We start from the raw sequence: 16,273 nt of genomic DNA, 5'->3' as shown, positions 1-16,273 counted from the left end.
CCCTAAATGGCATCAAATAGAAAAAAGGATTCGTGACATTCCCATCTCTATTTGGTATCTCAAAGCAAGATGTCAGAAGTGGGATTTGAACCAACACCTCCATGGGAGACTGCGACCTGAACGCAGCGCCTTGGACCGCTCGGCCATCCTAACAGCAAACTCTCCAGTTTTCTTGTTCCATAGGTCAATATACATTGTTACAACTGAGATTTTCAATGTCTTAATAATGTGTAAAGAAAAGTCAACGCCGCCTTGCCCCATCCCCAAAAGGCTAAAAGAAGCAAACAATCACTTCCTATATGCTAAGAAGTAGCAAGAAAGATGGCATCTCCAAAAAAATTGTCAAAAGAAAAGAAAGCCCTGTCATCAGAGGAGACTAGAGTTTGTACACAACAATTCAAAGTAGTAGGCCACCCTGACTGGAAAAGCTCTGTTTTGCTATTTTATGGACAACACAAATTCTTACACATAATCTGTTGTTCCTATTGTAAAGAAATCACAATTATGCGTATGAATGGCATGAATGAGACCTAAAATGAATTTATTTGCGTGTCAGTATGGTCAATCGCAGAATTTTGCTCTAGCACGTAGTCTGTCCCTAAATGGCATCAAATAGAAAAATGGATTCGTGACATTCCCATCTCTATTTGGTATCTCAAAACAAGATGTCAGAAGTGGGATTTGAACCCACTCCTCTAGGAGAGACTGCGCCCTGAACGCAGCGCCTTGGACCGCTCGGCCATCCTGACAGGCAACTCTCCAGTTTTCTTGTTCCATAGGTCAATAGACATTGTTACAACTGAGATTGTCAATGTCTTAATAATGTGTAAAGAAAAGTCCACACCGCTTTGCCCTGTCCCCAAAAGGCTAAAAGAAGCAAACAATCACTTCCTATATGCTAAGAAGTAGCAAGAAAGATGGCATCTCCAAATAAATTGTCAAAAGAGGACTTTAAAGCCCTGTCATCAGAGGAGACTAGAGTTTGTACACAGCAAATCAGAGTAGTAGGCCACCCTGACTGGAAAAGCTCTGTTTTGCTATTTTACGGGACAACACAAAGTCTTACACATAATCTGTTTTTCCTATTGTAAAGAAATCACAATTATGCGTATGAATGGCATGAATGAGACCTAAAACGAAATTATTTGCGTGTAAGTAAGGTCAATCGCAGAATTTTGCTCTAGCGTGTAGTCTGTCCCTAAATGGCATCAAATAGAAAAACGGATTCGTTACATTCCCATCTCTATTTGGTATCTCAAAACAAGATGTCAGAAGTGGGATTTGAACCCACACCTCCAGGGGAGACTGCGACCTGAACGCAGCGCCTTGGACCGCTCGGCCATCCTGACAGGGAACTCTCCAGTTTTCTTGTTCCATAGGTCAATATACATTGTTACAACTGAGATTTTCAATGTCTTAATAATGTGTAAAGAAAAGTCAACGCCGCTTTGCCCCGTCCCCAAAAGGCTAAAATAAGCAAACAATCACTTTCTATATGCTAAGAAGTAGAAAGAAAGATGGCATCTCCAAAAAAATTGTCAAAAGAGGAATTTAAAGCCCTGTCATCAGAGGAGACTAGAGTTTGTACACAGCAAATCAGAGTAGTAGGCCACCCGGACTGGAAAAGCTCTGTTTTGCTATTTTACAGGACAACACAAAGTCTTACCCATAATCTGTTTTTCCTATTGTAAAGAAATCACAATTATGCGTATGAATGGCATGAATGAGACCTAAAATGAATTTATTTGCGTGTCAGTAAGGTCAGTTGCAGAATTTTGCTCTAGCGCGTAGTCTGTCCCTTAATGGCATCAAATAGAAACAAGGATTCGTGACATTCCCATCTCTATTTGGTATCTCAAAACAAGATGTCAGAAGTGGGATTTGATCCCACGCCTCCAGGGGAGACTGCGACCTGAACGCAACGCCTTGGACCGCTCGGCCATCCTGACTGTAAACTCCCCAATTTTTCTGTTCCATAGGTCAATAGACATTGTTACAACTGAGATTGTCAATGTCTTAATAATGTGTAAAGAAAAGTCAACGCCGCTCTGCCCCGTCAGGTTTTCCGTCCCCAAAAGGCTAAAAATAGCAAACAATCACTTCCTATATGCTAAGAAGTAGCAAGAAAGATGGCATCTCCAAATAAAGTGTCAAAAGAGGACTTTAAAGCCCTGTCATCAGAGGAGACTAGAGTTTGTACACAGCAAATCAGAGAAGTAGGCCACCCTGACTGGAAAAGCTCTGTTTTGCTATTTTACGGGACAACACAAAGTCTTTTGTCAATGTCTTAATAATTTGTAAAGAAAAGTCAACGCCGCTTTGCCCCGTCCCCAAAAGGCAAAAAGAAGCAAACAATCACTTCCTATATGCTAAGAAGTAGCGAGAAAGATGGCATCTCCAAATAAAGTGTCAAAAGAGGAATTTAAAGCCCTGTCATCAGAGGAGACTAGAGTTTGTACACAGCAAATCAGAGTAGTAGTCCACCCTAACTGGAAAAGCTCTGTTTTGCTATTTTACGGGACAACACAAAGTCTTACACATAATCTGTTGTTCCTATTGTAAAGAAATCACATTTATGCGTTTGAATGGCATGAATGAGACCTAAAATGAATTTATTTGCGTGTCAGTAAAGTCAATCGCAGAATTTTGCTCTAGAGCGTAGTCTGTCCCTAAATGGCATCAAATAGAAAAATGGATTCGTTACATTCCCATCTCTATTTGGTATCTCAAAAGAAGATGTCAGAAGTGGGATTTGAACCGACGCCTCCAGGGGAGACTGCGACCTGAACGCAGCTCCTTGGACTGCTCGGCCATCCTGACAGCAAAGTCTACAGTTGTCTTGTTCCATAGGTCAATAGACATTGTTACAACTGAGATTGTCAATGTCTTAAAGAAAAGTCAATGCCGCCTTGCCCCGTCAGGTTTTCCGTCCCCAAAAGGCTAAAAAAAGCAAACAATCACTTCCTATATGCTAAGAAGTAGCAAGAAAGATGGCATCTCCAAATAAATTGTCAAAAGAGGAATTTAAAGCCCTGTCATCAGAGGAGACTAGAGTTTGTACACAGCAAATCAGAGTAGTAGGCCACACTGACTGGAAAAGCTCTGTTTTGCTATTTTACGGGACAACACAAAGTCTTACACATAATCTGTTGTTCCTATTGTAAAGAAATCACAAATATGCGTATGAATGGCATGAATGAGACCTAAAATGAATTTATTTGCGTGTCAGTAAGGTCAGTTGCAGAATGTTGCTCTAGCGCGTAGTCCGTCCCTAAATGGCATCAAATAGAAAAATGGATTCGTGACATTCCCATCTCTATTTGGTATCTCAAAACAAGATGTCAGAAGTGGGATTTGAAGTCACGCCTCCAGGGGAGACTGCGACCTGAACGCAACGCCTTGGACCGCTCGGCCATCCTGACTGTAAACTCTCCAATTTTTCTGTTCCATAGGTCAATAGACATTGTTACAACTGAGATTGTCAATGTCTTAATAATGTGTAAAGAAAAGTCAACGCCGCTTTGCCCCGTCAGGTTTTCCGTCCCCAAAAGGCTAAGAGAAGCAAACAATCACTTCCTATATGCTAAAAAGTAGCAAGAAAGATGGCATCTCCAAATAAAGTGTCAAAAGAGGACTTTAAAGCCCTGTCATCAGAGGAGACTAGAGTTTGTACACAGCAAATCAGAGTAGTAGGCCACCCTGACTGGAAAAGCTCTGTTTTGCTATTTTACGGGACAACACAAAGTCTTTTGTCAATGTCTTAATAATTTGTAAAGAAAAGTCAACGCCGCTTTGCCCCGTCCCCAAAAGGCTAAAAGAAGCAAACAATCACTTCCTATATGCTAAGAAGTAGCGAGAAAGATGGCATCTCCAAATAAAGTGTCAAAAGAGGAATTTAAAGCCCTGTCATCAGAGGAGACTAGAGTTTATACACAGCAAATCAGAGTAGTAGGCCACCCGGACTGGAAAAGCTCTGTTTTGCTATTTTACGGGACAACACAAAGTCTTACACATAATCTGTTGTTCCTATTTTAGAGAAATCACAATTATGCATATGAATGACATGAATGAGACCTAAAATATATTTTTTTGCGTGACAGTAAGGTCAGTTGCAGAATTCTGCTCTAGCACGTAGTCTGTCCCTAAATGGCATCAAATAGAAAAAAAGATTCGTGACATTCCCATCTCTATTTGGTATCTCAAAGCAAGATGTCAGAAGTAGGATTTGAACCCACGCCTCCAGGGGAGACTGCGACCTGAACGCAGCGCCTTGGACCGCTCGGCCATCCTGACAGCGAACTCTACAGTTTTCTTGTTCCATAGGTCAATAGACATTGTTACAACTGAGATTGTCAATGTCTTAATAATGTGTAAAGAAAAGTCAACGCCGCTTTGCCCCGTCAGGTTTTCCGTCCCCAAAAGGCTAAAAAAAGCAAACAATCACTTCCTATATGCTAAGAAGTAGCAAGAAAGATGGCATCTCCAAATAAATTGTCAAAAGAGGAATTTAAAGCCCTGTCATCAGAGGAGACTAGAGTTTGTACACAGCAAATCAGAGTAGTAGGCCACCCGGACTGGAAATGCTCTGTTTTGCTATTTTACGGGACAACACAAAGTCTTACACATAATCTGTTTTTCCTATTGTAAAGAAATCACAATTATGCGTATGAATGGCATGAATGAGACCTAAAACGAAATTATTTGCGTGTCAATAAGGTCAATCGCAGAATTTTGCTCTAGCGTGTAGTCTGTCCCTAAATGGCATCAAATAGAAAAATGGATTCGTTACATTCCCATCTCTATTTGGTATCTCAAAACAAGATGTCAGAAGTGGGATTTGAACCCACGCCTCCAGGGGAGACTGCGACCTGAACGCAGCGCCTTGGACCGCTCGGCCATCCTGACAGGGAACGCTCCAGTTTTCTTGTTCCATAGGTCAATAGACATTGTTACAACTGAGATTGTCAATGTCTTAATAATGTGTAAAGAAAAGTCAACGCCGCTTTGCCCCGTCAGGTTTTCCGTCCCCAAAAGGCTAAAAAAAGGCAAACAATCACGTCCTATATGCTAAGAAGTAGCAAGAAAGATGACATCTCCAAATAAATTGTCAAAAGAGGAATTTAAAGCCCTGTCATCAGAGGAGACTAGAGTTTGTACACAGCAAATCAGAGTAGTAGGCCACCCGGACTGGAAAAGCTCTGTTTTGCTGTTTTACGGGACAACACAAAGTCTTACCCATAATCAGTTTTTCCTATTGTAAAGAAATCACAATTATGCGTATGAATGGCATGAATGAGACCTAAAATGAATTTATTTGCGTGTCAGTAAGGTCAGTTGCAGAATTTTGCTCTAGCGCGTAGTCTGTCCCTTAATGGCATCAAATAGAAACAAGGATTCGTGACATTCCCATCTCTATTTGGTATCTCAAAACAAGATGTCAGAAGTGGGATTTGATCCCACGCCTCTAGGGGAGACCGTGACCTGAACGCAGCGCCTTGGACCGCTCGGCCATCCTGACAGGGAATGCTCCAGTTTTCTTGTTCCATAGGTCAATAGACATTGTTACAACTGAGATCGTTAATGTCTTAATAATGTGTAAAGAAAAGTCAATGCCGCCTTGCCCCGTCAGGTTTTCCATCCCCAAAAGGCTAAAAGAAGCAAACAATCACTTCCTATATGCTAAGAAGTAGCGAGAAAGATGGCATCTCCAAATAAAGTGTCAAAAGAGGAATTTAAAGCCCTGTCATCAGAGGAGACTAGAGTTTATACACAGCAAATCAGAGTAGTAGGCCACCCGGACTGGAAAAGCTCTGTTTTGCTATTTTACGGGACAACACAAAGTCTTACACATAATCTGTTGTTCCTATTTTAGAGAAATCACAATTATGCATATGAATGACATGAATGAGACCTAAAATATATTTTTTTGCGTGACAGTAAGGTCAGTTGCAGAATTCTGCTCTAGCACGTAGTCTGTCCCTAAATGGCATCAAATAGAAAAAAAGATTCGTGACATTCCCATCTCTATTTGGTATCTCAAAGCAAGATGTCAGAAGTGGGATTTGAACCAACGCCTCCAGGGGAGACTGCGACCTGAACGCAGCGCCTTGGACCGCTCGGCCATCCTGACTGTAAACGCTCTATTTTTTCTGTTCCATAGGTCAAGAGAAATTGTTTAAACTGAGATTGTCAATGTCTTAATAATTTGTAAAGAAAAGTCAACGCCGCTTTGCCCCGTCAGGTTTTCCGTCCCCAAAAGGCTAAAAATAGCAAACAATCACTTCCTATATGCTAAAAAGTAGCAAGAAAGATGGCATCTCCAAATAAAGTGTCAAAAGAGGACTTTAAAGCCCTGTCATCAGAGGAGACTAGAGTTTGTACACAGCAAATCAGAGTAGTAGGCCACCCTGACTGGAAAAGCTCTGTTTTGCTATTTTACGGGACAACACAAAGTCTTTTGTCAATGTCTTAATAATTTGTAAAGAAAAGTCAACGCCGCTTTGCCCCGTCCCCAAAAGGCTAAAAGAAGCAAACAATCACTTCCTATATGCTAAGAAGTAGCGAGAAAGATGGCATCTCCAAATAAAGTGTCAAAAGAGGAATTTATAGCCCTGTCATCAGAGGAGACTAGAGTTTGTACACAGCAAATCAGAGTAGTAGGCCACCCTGACTGGAAAAGCTCTGTTTTGCTATTTTACGGGACAACACAAAGTCTTACACATAATCTGTTGTTCCTATTGTAAAGAAATCACATTTATGCGTTTGAATGGCATGAATGAGACCTAAAATGAATTTATTTGCGTGTCAGTAAAGTCAATCGCAGAATTTTGCTCTAGAGCGTAGTCTGTCCCTAAATGGCATCAAATAGAAAAATGGATTCGTTACATTCCCATCTCTATTTGGTATCTCAAAAGAAGATGTCAGAAGTGGGATTTGAACCGACGCCTCCAGGGGAGACTGCGACCTGAACGCAGCTACTTGGACGGCTCGGCCATCCTGACTGTAAACGCTCTATTTTTTCTGTTCCATAGGTCAAGAGAAATTGTTTAAACTGAGATTTTTAATGTCTTAAAGAAAAGTCAATGCCGCCTTGCCCCGTCAGGTTTTCCGTCCCCAAAAGGCTAAAAAAAGCAAACAATCACTTCCTATATGCTAAGAAGTAGCAAGAAAGATGGCATCTCCAAATAAATTGTCAAAAGAGGAATTTAAAGCCCTGTCATCAGAGGAGACTAGAGTTTGTACACAGCAAATCAGAGTAGTAGGCCACCCTGACTGGAAAAGCTCTGTTTTGCTATTTTACGGGACAACACAAAGTCTTACACATAATCTGTTTTTCCTATTGTAAAGAAATCACAATTATGCGTATGAATGGCATGAATGAGACCTAAAACGAATTTATTTGCGTGTCAGTAAGGTCAGTTGCAGAATTTTGCTCTAGCTCAAAGTCTGTCCCTAAATGGCATCAAATAGAAAAATGGATTCGTGACATTCCCATCTCTATTTGGTATCTCAAAACCAGATGTCAGAAGTGGGATTTGAACCCACGCCTCCAGGGGAGACTGCGACCTGAACGCAGCGCCTTGGACCGCTCGGCCATCCTGACTGTAAACTCTCCAATTTTTCTGTTCCATAGGTCAATAGACATTGTTACAACTGAGATTGTCAATGTCTTAATAATGTGTAAAGAAAAGTCAATGCCGCTTTGCCCCGTCAGGTTTTCCGTCCCCAAAAGGCTAAAAAAAGCAAACAATCACTTCCTATATGCTAAGAAGTAGCAAGAAAGATGGCATCTCCAAATAAATTGTCAAAAGAGGAATTTAAAGCCCTGTCATCAGAGGAGACTAGAGTTTGTACACAGCAAATCAGAGTAGTAGGCCACCCGGACTGGAAATGCTCTGTTTTGCTATTTTACGGGACAACACAAAGTCTTACACATAATCTGTTTTTCCTATTGTAAAGAAATCACAATTATGCGTATGAATGGCATGAATGAGACCTAAAACGAATTTATTTGCGTGTCAGTATGGTCAATCGCAGAATTTTGCTCTAGCGTGTAGTCTGTCCCTAAATGGCATCAAATAGAAAAATGGATTCGTTACATTCCCATCTCTATTTGGTATCTCAAAACAAGATGTCAGAAGTGGGATTTGAACCCACGCCTCCAGGGGAGACTGCGACCTGAACGCAGCGCCTTGGACCGCTCGGCCATCCTGACAGGGAACGCTCCAGTTTTCTTGTTCCATAGGTCAATAGACATTGTTACAACTGAGATTGTCAATGTCTTAATAATGTGTAAAGAAAAGTCAACGCCGCTTTGCCCCGTCAGGTTTTCCGTCCCCAAAAGGCTAAAAAAAGCAAACAATCACTTCCTATATGCTAAGAAGTAGCAAGAAAGATGACATCTCCAAATAAATTGTCAAAAGAGGAATTTAAAGCCCTGTCATCAGAGGAGACTAGAGTTTGTACACAGCAAATCAGAGTAGTAGGCCACCCGGACTGGAAAAGCTCTGTTTTGCTATTTTACGGGACAACACAAAGTCTTACCCATAATCTGTTTTTCCTATTGTAAAGAAATCACAATTATGCGTATGAATGGCATGAATGAGACCTAAAATGAATTTATTTGCGTGTCAGTAAGGTCAGTTGCAGAATTTTGCTCTAGCGCGTAGTCTGTCCCTTAATGGCATCAAATAGAAACAAGGATTCGTGACATTCCCATCTCTATTTGGTATCTCAAAACAAGATGTCAGAATTTGGATTTGATCCCACGCCTCTAGGGGAGACCGCGACCTGAACGCAGCGCCTTGGACCGCTCAGCCATCCTGACAGGGAACGCTCCAGTTTTCTTGTTCCATAGGTCAATAGACATTGTTACAACTGAGATCGTTAATGTCTTAATAATGTGTAAAGAAAAGTCAACGCCGCTCTGCCCCGTCAGGTTTTCCGTCCCCAAAAGGCTAAAAATAGCAAACAATCACTTCCTATATGCTAAAAAGTAGCAAGAAAGATGGCATCTCCAAATAAAGTGTCAAAAGAGGACTTTAAAGCCCTGTCATCAGAGGAGACTAGAGTTTGTACACAGCAAATCAGAGTAGTAGGCCACCCTGACTGGAAAAGCTCTGTTTTGCTATTTTACGGGACAACACAAAGTCTTTTGTCAATGTCTTAATAATTTGTAAAGAAAAGTCAACGCCGCTTTGCCCCGTCCCCAAAATGCTAAAAGAAGCAAACAATCACTTCCTATATGCTAAGAAGTAGCGAGAAAGATGGCATCTCCAAATAAAGTGTCAAAAGAGGAATTTAAAGCCCTGTCATCAGAGGAGACTAGAGTTTATACACAGCAAATCAGAGTAGTAGGCCACCCGGACTGGAAAAGCTCTGTTTTGCTATTTTACGGGACAACACAAAGTCTTACACATAATCTGTTGTTCCTATTTTAGAGAAATCACAATTATGCATATGAATGACATGAATGAGACCTAAAATATATTTTTTTGCGTGACAGTAAGGTCAGTTGCAGAATTCTGCTCTAGCACGTAGTCTGTCCCTAAATGGCATCAAATAGAAAAAAGGATTCGTGACATTCCCATCTCTATTTGGTATCTCAAAGCAAGATGTCAGAAGTGGGATTTGAACCCACGCCTCCAGGGGAGACTGCGACCTGAACGCAGCGCCTTGGACCGCTCGGCCATCCTGACAGCGAACTCTCCAGTTTTCTTGTTCCATAGGTCAATAGACATTGTTACAACTGAGATTGTCAATGTCTTAATAATGTGTAAAGAAAAGTCAACGCCGCTTTGCCCCGTCAGGTTTTCCGTCCCCAAAAGGCTAAAAGAAGCAAACAATCACTTCCTATATGCTAAGAAGTAGCAAGAAAGATGGCATCTCCAAATAAATTGTCAAAAGAGGAATTTAAAGCCCTGTCATCAGAGGAGACTAGAGTTTGTACACAGCAAATCAGAGTAGTAGGCCACCCTGACTGGAAAAGCTCTGTTTTGCTATTTTACGGGACAACACAAAGTCTTACACATAATCTGTTGTTCCTATTGTAAAGAAATCACATTTATGCGTTTGAATGGCATGAATGAGACCTAAAATGAATTTATTTGCGTGTCAGTAAAGTCAATCGCAGAATTTTGCTCTAGAGCGTAGTCTGTCCCTAAATGGCATCAAATAGAAAAATGGATTCGTTACATTCCCATCTCTATTTGGTATCTCAAAAGAAGATGTCAGAAGTGGGATTTGAACCGACGCCTCCAGGGGAGACTGCGACCTGAACGCAGCTCCTTGGACTGCTCGGCCATCCTGACAGCAAAGTCTACAGTTGTCTTGTTCCATAGGTCAATAGACATTGTTACAACTGAGATTGTCAATGTCTTAAAGAAAAGTCAATGCCGCCTTGCCCCGTCAGGTTTTCCGTCCCCAAAAGGCTAAAAAAAGCAAACAATCACTTCCTATATGCTAAGAAGTAGCAAGAAAGATGGCATCTCCAAATAAATTGTCAAAAGAGGAATTTAAAGCCCTGTCATCAGAGGAGACTAGAGTTTGTACACAGCAAATCAGAGTAGTAGGCCACACTGACTGGAAAAGCTCTGTTTTGCTATTTTACGGGACAACACAAAGTCTTACACATAATCTGTTGTTCCTATTGTAAAGAAATCACAAATATGCGTATGAATGGCATGAATGAGACCTAAAATGAATTTATTTGCGTGTCAGTAAGGTCAGTTGCAGAATTTTGCTCTAGCGCGTAGTCTGTCCCTAAATGGCATCAAATAGAAAAATGGATTCGTGACATTCCCATCTCTATTTGGTATCTCAAAACAAGATGTCAGAAGTGGGATTTGAACCCACACCTCCAGGGGAGACTGCGACCTGAACGCAGCGCCTTGGACCCCTCGGCCATCCTGACAGCAAACAATCCAGTTTTCTTGTTCCATAGGTCAAGAGACATTGTTACAACTGAGATTGTCAATGTCTTAATAATGTGTAAAGAAAAGTCAATGCTGCCTTTGCCCCGTCAGGTTTTCCGTCCCCAAAAGGCTAAAAAAAGCAAACAATCACTTCCTATATGCTAAGAAGTAGCAAGAAAGATGGCATCTCCAAATAAATTGTCAAAAGAGGAATTTAAAGCCCTGTCATCAGAGGAGACTAGAGTTTGTACACAGCAAATCAGAGTAGTAGGCCACCCTGACTGGAAAAGCTCTGTTTTGCTATTTTACGGGACAACACAAAGTCTTACACATATTCTGTTTTTCCTATTGTAAAGAAATCACAATTATGCGTATGAATGGCATGAATGAGACCTAAAATGAATTTATTTGCGTGTCAGTAAGGTCAGTTGCAGAATTTTGCTCTAGCGCGTAGTCTGTCCCTAAATGGCATCAAAAAGAAAGAAGGATTCGTGACATTTCCATCTCTATTTGGTATCTCAAAACAAGATGTCAGTAGTGGGATTTGATCCCATGCCTCCAGGGGAGACAGTGACCTGAACGCAGCGCCTTGGACCGCTCGGCCATCCTGACTGTGTCGTGTATTTTGGTGGTCCGACCTTATCAGAGATTTCACACGGACTCAAACTTTTATGCTCAACTTAACAAATGAATTTATTACACATAATGAAATAGTACAATCACAGAATAATCATGAGAGAGGTGGTGGCCGAATTCACCTGGAGGTTCGTCTGCAGAACAAACTGAGAGGTCGGAAAAGGTCAGCTGGATGACTGCAGCAGACCCTCTGCGAAGCACTCTAAGAAACATCTCCCCATGCCCACTATATAAAGCTGTGTTGTTTATGCAACCAGCAAGTGCCTACGTGTCCATCGAAAGTCCATGTTTACACAGCTGCAGCAGCGTATTTGTTTTAGTGGCCAATCTGACACCACGGTCAACTTGACCCTCGCTGCAGTGGACAGAAATAACCCCATAAGAGTAACAGAATATACTACAGAATTTCCCCCTCAATGGACAGATAATGTCCATTAAACTAAGCCCAATTTACTTTAACTACCTTAAACCAGTGATAAGCACTAGCAAGGTCCCAACCCCATTTTACGTTTTGTTTAACCTTAGCAATGTGGGCATTTCACTTAATATGGCCAAATTCATCATACTGTTCCTACGGGACTTCTCAGGGCAGCCAGCTTGATGACCTCCGAACGTTTCACAGGTGAATTCAGTACCGGCCCCTAAAAAAAAAACACAAAAACAAATTACTGACAAGTTTCACACACTTAGACCCTCATAGCAGGTCTATTAAGTCTATTAAACACAATGAAACAATACACAGAATCATGAGACCTATATAAGTTGGTTACCACTATGTCATTTTTAATACTACTGCTACCACAAGAATATGCTACATTTCCAATACTACTATTAATACAAGGATAAATCTGACTATTACAACTAATAAAACATCAGTATTAAAATTCATTAAACAACCATCTTAGCTTATTTTCAGTATGATTAGTTTTTTTTTTTTTTTTTCTTCCTTCATGACGTATCGTAGGCCGTTTTCACCATCACACCAACTGGGAGTCTTCATCCTCGTCCTTTTCTTCGTCCTTGTCCTCGTCTAGAGTCGTGATGTGGATCCATTCCGGAACTGGAAACACGTCACCTTCCTCGTTTCCTACACTCTTCCACCCATACTTTTCTCCCAGCTCAATAACTGCCATCTGCAAATTCTGCTTGGTCACGGCTCTAAGCGCTACTGATCTCAAGAAAGGAATACAACAACAAAAAATCAGTCCCAAAGCTATTACTCCTACAGTAATCATTACCCCCAGTTTGATCAGCCCTTGTCTCCATCCTCCGGCCACACTCTCCAGCCAGTTTGTCCAGCTCAAGTTCGCATCGCTGCCAGCCGCCTCTTTCACCTCCATCCTCAGCGACCTCAGCCTCTTCATGGCCTCTGTGAAGGCCCCATCCGGGGCCGTGTGTCCTGGAATATAAGTACAGCACACTTCTCCCACAAGCGCACACACCCCTCCTTTTTCTGCTAAGATCCAGTCTAACGCCTGCCTGTTCTGCCACGCCACCGCACTTGTGGCACTCACCTGCTCTCCCAACGCACCCAACGCGTCGTCAGTGTAATTAATAAAGCGCTGCTGATTAAAGAAAATGAAGTTCAGCCACTCGGTATTGCGATTCGTCGTTATCCAAGGTAATATAGACTCAAACCCAGATGCAATCTCATTCCTTGCCTTAAACTCGTTTGGAATTCCTCGGGGTTGGCCAATGGAATCCAGGTAAACTCTGGGATCTGGCTGGTAGCTCCGCTTGCTTCTGCTGTTGACATCCTTATCCTGCTCCCTAAACGCAATTAGCTCTTGTGCAACTTGTACCCGGGCACACCTACCTGCCCATCTTATAGGCAAAGTTGAATAAAGCTGTTGGCCTCCACACCACCAGAAGTGATCTGCCAACGCGATAGTCTGGTCGAAATAGGGACAACCTGCAACTAAAACAGATCCCAGTTTGCCTGAAACGAGAGCAGCGGGTTTAAGATGTGGCTTTGTGCAATTAGCAGTGTTCAACTCCCACCTATGACTACAGAGGCTACGCTTAACCTTACCCAAAGGCACAAACCCCATTTTTTCAATACACTCAAACTTACCAACTGGAATTAAAGGGGCATTATTCGGCATCCCCATCATCGCGCTGTGCTGTCCTATTTTCACATTCAGATCCTCGCAACGCTGCGCGTTCGTTTTCCCGTAGATGAAAAAATCAACTGATGACTGAAAAGAGGGTGATCCTAAATACAATAAGCATTCGGCTCTACACCAAGGTCTAGGATTTTGTGTGTTAGTACGCAAGGCCTGTTCGCATTCCTGCCAACTGAAAACAGTGTTTATCACATAAAACCGGTCCGGCCGCGCCTTAGTACAGATGTAGCAATCAGTCTTCCCGTTAAGTTGACCCGCGAATTGAACCCACCTGTACCAACTATTCTGGAAACGCCCATCTAACGTCTCTTCCTTTTTCCCAGGCGCACCCTCGTCCTCAGGTCCCCACCACGTTTCTCGCATTCCGGTCATCATCCTACCGGCCCAGTCGGATGCCCCTGCGGTCACCTTCTGTACCCAACCAGAAAAGAAAAGATGGAAATCGGTGCTATTTGATTCTAACCCCCACTTTCCAACGAAGTCGGGGATTCCCGGATCCGTTTGTTCATTCTTAGACACGGGAGGCAGAGGTGGCGAAGGAGGCAGAGGCGGCTTGGCTAGGCTGAGTGAACAAGGCACATTAGACATTATTCGTGGAGGCCGCAGAAACGCAACAAGCCTTTCTTGGTATGTTTTCATAACCTTTATCCATGTTATTCTCACGTCCTGGTCCAAACGGCATTGAGGTGGCCGGAATGCTACTTTAACATCCCAGAACTTGCTTCCATTCCGCTCACTTTCCTTTACTCCAATGGCGCACCTTCCTACTCCCCTGGGAAAGAGAACAAAATTACTGGAATTTACATTCCTAACATAATCTAACCCGCAGTCGTAGCCTGTCCCGTGTTGGTCCGAATTAACATACACAAAAATACCCGTACGCTCACTACTATCATCCCACTCTCTTTTCTGTAGTTGAGCGCTCCACATCTCCCCCGGGGCGTACTTCCAGTTGACGTCGTTTGAAACCCAATCTAGGGGGCCTGGCCACCCCTGCACTGGAACACCTTCTTCACGCCATTGGAACACATTTTTCTTAACTCTCCTCTTTCCTTTCTCCTTTCTCAATGGTTTTCCGTCTCCGGAGAACCCTGGATGGCGGGGCATCTGCATCCCGTCCAACGTCACTACAAGAAACAGGAGGAATAAGATCCCTCCTTTTGTCTTTCCCTCCTTCATCTCGTTCTTCTTTGGCTCCTTTCCCTATTTCCCCCTCAGGTACTTTAACACAGTGATTCAGGTGGTACCAGGTGGGGGATCCTTGAACTTGAACCGCTCTTGCAGTTGCTTTGACCACCGTGTAGGGACCTTCTCGTCTGGCGTGGTCCCACTTTCTCCTGAACACTTTGACGTACACCAGATCTCCTGGTTTCACTTTCGGTTCTGGCTCCTCCAGAATCTCCTTTGCCTGTAAAGACACAACACGGGAGGAAATACTCCTGTGTATATTAGTCATTTGCTTCACATACGCCCTCATGTCGCTTGTTAGAATGTCCAGGGATGGACCCTTCACCGCTCGATAAGCTGGCACCGGCATTGGTCGACCTAGCAAAGCTTCATGCGGTGTTAGTTTTAATGTCCTGTGAGCACTTGCTCTACACGCCATGAGAGCAAGAGGCAAAGCGTCGATCCAGTTTAAACCTGTGGACATGCAGATTTTCAGCAATTTGTTTTTTAGAATCCCATTGCATCTCTCAACATCAGACTGTGAGGTCGGACAGTAAACACTGCCATACCTCTGCTTTACTCCGAGTTTCTGCAAAACACACTTTACAGTTTTATCTACGAATTCTTTCCCGTTGTCTGAACTGATTTTTAAGGGAATGCCAAATCTTGGGATAACTTCCCGACACAGAAATTTCGCTACTGTCTCGGCGGTTTTGTGCTTCGCGGGGGTTGCCTCAACCCAACGGCTGAAACGATCAATCACAACCAAAAGGTAACGCTTACCTTGTACTGGCCGTACCATGTCTACAAAATCTAGGGTGAGATGTTTAAAAGGGCCATCAGGAATTGGTAGGTGTCCCGCTGGGGGTACCATACCCCGCCTGATGTTACATTTAAGACACGTTTCACACCGACTTATGGTCTCATCAACATACTGATAAAGCTTGGGAGCCCAAAAGTTCCACTTCTTGATTCGTCTCACAACCTCACCTCTGGACTCATGGCTCAAACCGTGTGCTTCATTTATCAGCAATGACAACAGTCCACTCGGGGCTATTAACAGTCCCTCGTGGTTCCTCCATAAGCCGTCATCACCTTGAACGGCTCCTCTCTCGACCCAGAGCTGCCTCTCAGCCTCTGGTACCTCTTTTCTGCAACAAAGACAAATCTTTGGAGGTTATTTGATCTTCATCATATGCAGCATAAACTGTTAAAATAGCCGTAGCTTCAGCATTCGCTGCAGTCTTAGCTGCCTGGTCTGCAGCTGCATTCCCCTGAGTAATCAGAGAAGTATCATGTTTATGAGCTACACACTTGATGATAGCCAGAGCTGTTGGCTTCATCATAGCTAAAAGCAACTGTTTTATTTGCTCACCATGTGTCACAGGTGACCCATCAGTCTTCTTGAAGCCTCTGCCTCTCCAGGTTGCT

At 42.8% G+C, this 16,273-nt stretch overlaps 1 protein-coding gene and 12 non-coding genes across 13 annotated transcripts; all 13 read right to left on the bottom strand.

The window, feature by feature from the left end:
- Nucleotides 1-70: 70 nt before the first annotated feature.
- trnal-cag (transfer RNA leucine (anticodon CAG)) lies at nt 71-153 on the bottom strand. Its single transcript has one exon. It is a non-coding gene; the product is annotated as a tRNA-Leu (tRNA).
- A 513-nt stretch (nt 154-666) lies between these two features.
- trnal-cag (transfer RNA leucine (anticodon CAG)) lies at nt 667-749 on the bottom strand. The gene has a single exon. It is a non-coding gene; the product is annotated as a tRNA-Leu (tRNA).
- A 517-nt stretch (nt 750-1,266) lies between these two features.
- Nucleotides 1,267-1,349, bottom strand: trnal-cag (transfer RNA leucine (anticodon CAG)). The gene has a single exon. It is a non-coding gene; the product is annotated as a tRNA-Leu (tRNA).
- Nucleotides 1,350-1,866: 517 nt separating this feature from the next.
- Nucleotides 1,867-1,949, bottom strand: trnal-cag (transfer RNA leucine (anticodon CAG)). Its single transcript has one exon. It is a non-coding gene; the product is annotated as a tRNA-Leu (tRNA).
- Nucleotides 1,950-3,339: 1,390 nt separating this feature from the next.
- On the bottom strand, nt 3,340-3,422 carry trnal-cag (transfer RNA leucine (anticodon CAG)). Its single transcript has one exon. It is a non-coding gene; the product is annotated as a tRNA-Leu (tRNA).
- Nucleotides 3,423-4,210: 788 nt separating this feature from the next.
- Nucleotides 4,211-4,293, bottom strand: trnal-cag (transfer RNA leucine (anticodon CAG)). Its single transcript has one exon. It is a non-coding gene; the product is annotated as a tRNA-Leu (tRNA).
- A 529-nt stretch (nt 4,294-4,822) lies between these two features.
- On the bottom strand, nt 4,823-4,905 carry trnal-cag (transfer RNA leucine (anticodon CAG)). The gene has a single exon. It is a non-coding gene; the product is annotated as a tRNA-Leu (tRNA).
- Nucleotides 4,906-6,047: 1,142 nt separating this feature from the next.
- Nucleotides 6,048-6,130, bottom strand: trnal-cag (transfer RNA leucine (anticodon CAG)). Its single transcript has one exon. It is a non-coding gene; the product is annotated as a tRNA-Leu (tRNA).
- A 1,390-nt stretch (nt 6,131-7,520) lies between these two features.
- trnal-cag (transfer RNA leucine (anticodon CAG)) lies at nt 7,521-7,603 on the bottom strand. The gene has a single exon. It is a non-coding gene; the product is annotated as a tRNA-Leu (tRNA).
- Nucleotides 7,604-8,132: 529 nt separating this feature from the next.
- Nucleotides 8,133-8,215, bottom strand: trnal-cag (transfer RNA leucine (anticodon CAG)). The gene has a single exon. It is a non-coding gene; the product is annotated as a tRNA-Leu (tRNA).
- Nucleotides 8,216-9,615: 1,400 nt separating this feature from the next.
- Nucleotides 9,616-9,698, bottom strand: trnal-cag (transfer RNA leucine (anticodon CAG)). The gene has a single exon. It is a non-coding gene; the product is annotated as a tRNA-Leu (tRNA).
- Nucleotides 9,699-10,829: 1,131 nt separating this feature from the next.
- On the bottom strand, nt 10,830-10,912 carry trnal-cag (transfer RNA leucine (anticodon CAG)). Its single transcript has one exon. It is a non-coding gene; the product is annotated as a tRNA-Leu (tRNA).
- Nucleotides 10,913-11,600: 688 nt separating this feature from the next.
- LOC121202322 (uncharacterized) lies at nt 11,601-15,986 on the bottom strand. Its single transcript, XM_041071330.2, has 2 exons — nt 14,339-15,986; nt 11,601-12,918 (listed from the first exon to the last, which is right to left on the bottom strand). Exon 1 carries the CDS (start codon nt 15,714-15,716, stop codon nt 14,712-14,714), a length of 1,005 nt encoding a protein of 334 aa, XP_040927264.1. The 5' UTR covers nt 15,717-15,986; the 3' UTR covers nt 11,601-12,918; nt 14,339-14,711.
- Between the last annotated feature and the right edge of the window lie 287 nt (nt 15,987-16,273).

Source organism: Betta splendens, chromosome 6 (assembly GCF_900634795.4).
Source record: "Betta splendens chromosome 6, fBetSpl5.4, whole genome shotgun sequence".
NCBI lineage: Eukaryota > Metazoa > Chordata > Actinopteri > Anabantiformes > Osphronemidae > Betta > Betta splendens.
Note: the sequence above shows the minus strand (reverse complement) of the source record. Positions and strands in the feature narration are given on the sequence as shown.